The sequence below is a fragment of the Prosopis cineraria genome, unplaced genomic scaffold (assembly GCF_029017545.1).
Source record: "Prosopis cineraria cultivar Desert tree isolate PC_DT_omini unplaced genomic scaffold, ASM2901754v1 PC3, whole genome shotgun sequence".
In the NCBI taxonomy this organism is placed as follows: Eukaryota; Viridiplantae; Streptophyta; class Magnoliopsida; order Fabales; family Fabaceae; genus Prosopis; species Prosopis cineraria.
This window is the reverse complement of record NW_026555334.1, coordinates 15075437-15079027: the sequence shown is the minus strand read 5'-3', so window position 1 is coordinate 15079027 and position 3591 is coordinate 15075437. Positions and strand designations below refer to the sequence as shown.

Sequence of the window (3591 nt, the reverse complement as noted above, 5' to 3'; positions counted from 1 at the left end):
TCTCAGGATCACCCCAGCACCGAGCTTTTGCGTCTTTGTCGGGAGAGGATTCTCGCTTCCATCAATTCCTTATAATCGGCGATTGTGAAAAAATAATTGAGAAATTAAGAGGGAGATTGAGAAAGAGAGAAGGCGACCCAGCAGTAGAGAGGAAGCAAGAGAGGGACTGAAACGGCGATAACAAAACCCAGAGGGAAAAGCTCTTGCTATGGGTTATTGGATTTGGTTTTGTCAGAGTTAGTTATTGACTCTACTCCATGACCTATTCGTCACGCCCTTCTGATTTTTCTTGCGCGATACATGTTTGTTGAATTGTCTCAATGGCTTTATCTTCGTTACCCAGTCGTCCCTTGTCTTTCCCTATTAACACTTACCATTCAAAACCTACCTTTTTCTCTTTCAAACGACTAACCTTCAATTTCTTCGTGCCTTTTTGTTCCAGTTCCAGCTTGTCAGCTACACTCACTTCCTCTCCAATGCAGCAGCTCCCTTCTGACTTTTCACCCTCACAGCTCTTGGATCTCCTTCGACGCCAAAATGATGAATCCTCGGCGCTTCGTATATTCGAATGGGCCTCTAAGCAACCCAACTTCGTACCCATTTCGTCCATCTACGAGGAAATTCTTCAAAAACTTGGGAAAGTGGGGTCTTTTGGTTCCATGATGCTTGTGTTGAAAGAAATGAAGTCTGCAGGTTGCGTTGTTGATACTGGTATTTTCCTTATTTTCATTGAGAGCTACGCGAATTTTCAGTTATATGAAGAAATTGACGCTATACTCCGAGTAATGGAAAATGAATTTGGACTGAAACCTGACACACACTTTTATAATTTCTTGTTGAATGTCCTTGTCGATGGCAACAATCTTAAACTTGTTGAAACAATTCATTCGAAGATGGTTAGTAGTGGAATTCAGCCAGATGTTTCTACTTTCAATATTTTGATAAAGGCTCTCTGTAAAGCCCATCAGCTAAGGCCTGCCATTTTGATGTTGGAAGAGATGCCAAGTTATGGGTTGTCGCCGGATGAAAAAACATTCACAACACTAATGCAAGGTTTTATTGAGGAAGGTGACATGAAGGGCGCGTTAAGGATCAAAAAGCAGATGGTAGAATCTGGGTGTCTGCTGACCAATGTGTCTGTTAATGTTCTGGTCAGTGGGTTTTGCAGACAAGGTCAAGTTGAGGAAGCCCTGATTTTCATTCAAGATATATCAGATGAGGGATTTTACCCTGATCAAGTTACTTTCAATGCTTTGATGAATGGGTTGTGTAGAATAGGGCATGTCAATCATGCTCTGGAAATCATGGATCTTATGCTTGAAAAGGGATTTGATCCGGACGTATATACCTACAACTCTTTGATCTCTGGATTATGTAAATTTGGAGAAGTTGACGAGGCAGTTGAAATTCTCCATCAGATGATTTCAAGGGATTGTTCTCCGAACACTGTTACTTATAACACACTGATTAACACCTTGTGTAAAGAGAACCATGTTGAGGCAGCAGCTGAACTTGCTCATGTTCTTACAAGTAAGGGTATATTGCCTGATGTTTGTACATTCAATTCTTTAATACAAGGTCTCTGCTTGACCGGTAACCATGAAATTGCAATGGAACTATTTGAGGAGATGAAGAAGAAAGGATGTCGACCTGATGAGTTTACATACAGCATATTAATAGATAGCCTCTGTACGAGAAGGAAACTTAAAGAAGCTTTGATCCTACTGAAAGAAATGGAGTCAAGTGGCTGTGCTCGTAATGTTGTGGTATACAACACTTTAATTGATGGTTTGTGTAAAAATAAAAGAATTGAAGCAGCAGAGGAAATCTTTGATCAGATGGAACTCCAAGGGGTGTCAAGAAATTCAGTAACCTATAACACCCTCATAGATGGTCTTTGTAAAAGCAAAAGGGTGGATGAAGCTGCTCAGCTTATGGATCAAATGATTATGGAAGGATTAAAGCCTGATAAGTTTACCTATAATTCATTGCTTACGTACTTCTGCCGAGGTGGAGATATAAAGAAGGCAGCTGATATAGTGCAAACTATGACTTCAAATGGCTGTGAAGCAGACATTGTTACCTATGGGACCCTTATTGGGGGACTATGTAAGGCTGGCAGAACAGAGGTTGCAAGTAAGCTCCTCAGATCTATCCAGATGAAAGGTATGGTCTTGACTCCACATGCTTATAATCCTGTAATTCAAGCACTCTTTAGAAGAAAAAGAACAAAAGAAGCCATGAGGCTTTACAGAGAAATGATAGAGAAGGCTCATCCACCCGATGCTGTAACATATAAGATTGTTTTCCGTGGCCTCTGTAACGGTGGAGGGCCAATTCAAGAAGCTGTTGATTTTACGGTTGAGATGTTGGAGAGAGGTGTTATACCAGAGGTCACATCATTTGTCTTCTTGGCAGAAGGGCTTTGTTCTTTATCCATGGAGGACACTCTTATTAAACTCATTAATATGGTCATGGAGAAAGCAAGATTCTCAGAAAATGAAATATCTATGATCAGAGGCTTCCTCAAGATCCAGAAATTTAAAGATGCATTGGCCACTTTAGGCAGTATCTTGGATAGGCGAACTTCCTGGAGATTTTAGTGGTGAGATGTTTTAGCTGTAACCATATGTGCGATGACGTTCTTGTGTTTATGTTGAGATGAGAAAGCCCCTCATTGCATATCATAAGTGTGTTGAAGGGCATGGTGAAGTTTGAGACCGTGAACTCAGTTTATGTTGGCTCTGGAATCAGCACATTACAGCACCGTTGGCTTTCTCCTTGCTGGCCATATTTCTGAGAACCTTTTCCAGCCTCAGTCTCCTGTTTTTGAGGTAAAATGCAAGATGTGAAATCTGGGGATCGTTGAAATTTTGTTCTGTGGGTTTAAAGATGTACCCTCTTTGGATCACAATATAAGTCCCTTTTTAGAAACACTCCTTGGTTAAAATATTGGACATTGGAAAAATTTTATATTTTTTGTCATTTATACCCTTGCTTTTCTTTTCTTTTCTTTTTTAATTCCTTGTTTTTAAATATACCATATTTAAAGACCATGCACCGTGTAACTAAAAATTCTTGAAAGGGCATAAATAAAAATATGTGAACATTTTTAGGAAATTAAAATTTTAACTAATATTTTTGTAAACTGTAAATTAGTTAATTAAGGTGGGGATCGTTGAAATGTTTTCTGGGTTTAAAGATGTAAGTAGGGAATTCACCTACTTCTTGATGTTTGTCATGGGGAGAATTTCATCCAAGGCTCTCCAGTAAGGAAAAATTGCACTTAGAGCCCAATATATTTTAAAATTATTTTGCAGGTTTAAGGGTTTTTTTTACAAATATGTTTTAGGGAGAAAAGACACAATTGTCCTTGGTAAGAAAAAAAAATTAGGTTAACTTTCAATAGATAATTATTTATTAATATGTGAACTTAAAGTTATGAATTTGTAAACATCTAGTTATAAAGATTTAAATTTTCTATCATGATAAATTTTAATTCTAAATATATGAAGTCATAAATTATGTACTTTGACTTATAAATAAATAAGTCTATACTTGTAAATATTCAAACTTCAAATTGTAAATTTA

General features: G+C 37.8%; 1 protein-coding gene across 2 annotated transcripts; it reads left to right on the top strand.

Annotated features, from left to right (window-relative positions):
- Positions 1-2989, top strand: LOC129307261 (pentatricopeptide repeat-containing protein At3g53700, chloroplastic). 2 transcript variants are annotated; one of them, XM_054948170.1, is made up of 2 exons: positions 2-236; positions 443-2989. In XM_054948170.1, exon 2 carries the CDS (start codon positions 477-479, stop codon positions 2601-2603), a length of 2127 nt encoding a protein of 708 aa, XP_054804145.1. In that variant the 5' UTR covers positions 2-236; positions 443-476; the 3' UTR covers positions 2604-2989. The 2 variants fall into 2 exon arrangements, with proteins under 2 accessions (XP_054804144.1, XP_054804145.1); XM_054948169.1 differs by having other exon boundaries at positions 1-2989.
- The last annotated feature ends 602 nt before the right edge of the window (positions 2990-3591 follow it).

Coding starts and splice junctions, on each gene's coding strand:
- LOC129307261 (XM_054948169.1), top strand. CDS start 321: ATGGCTTTATCTTCGTTACCCAGTCGTCCCTTGTCTTTCCCTATTAAC.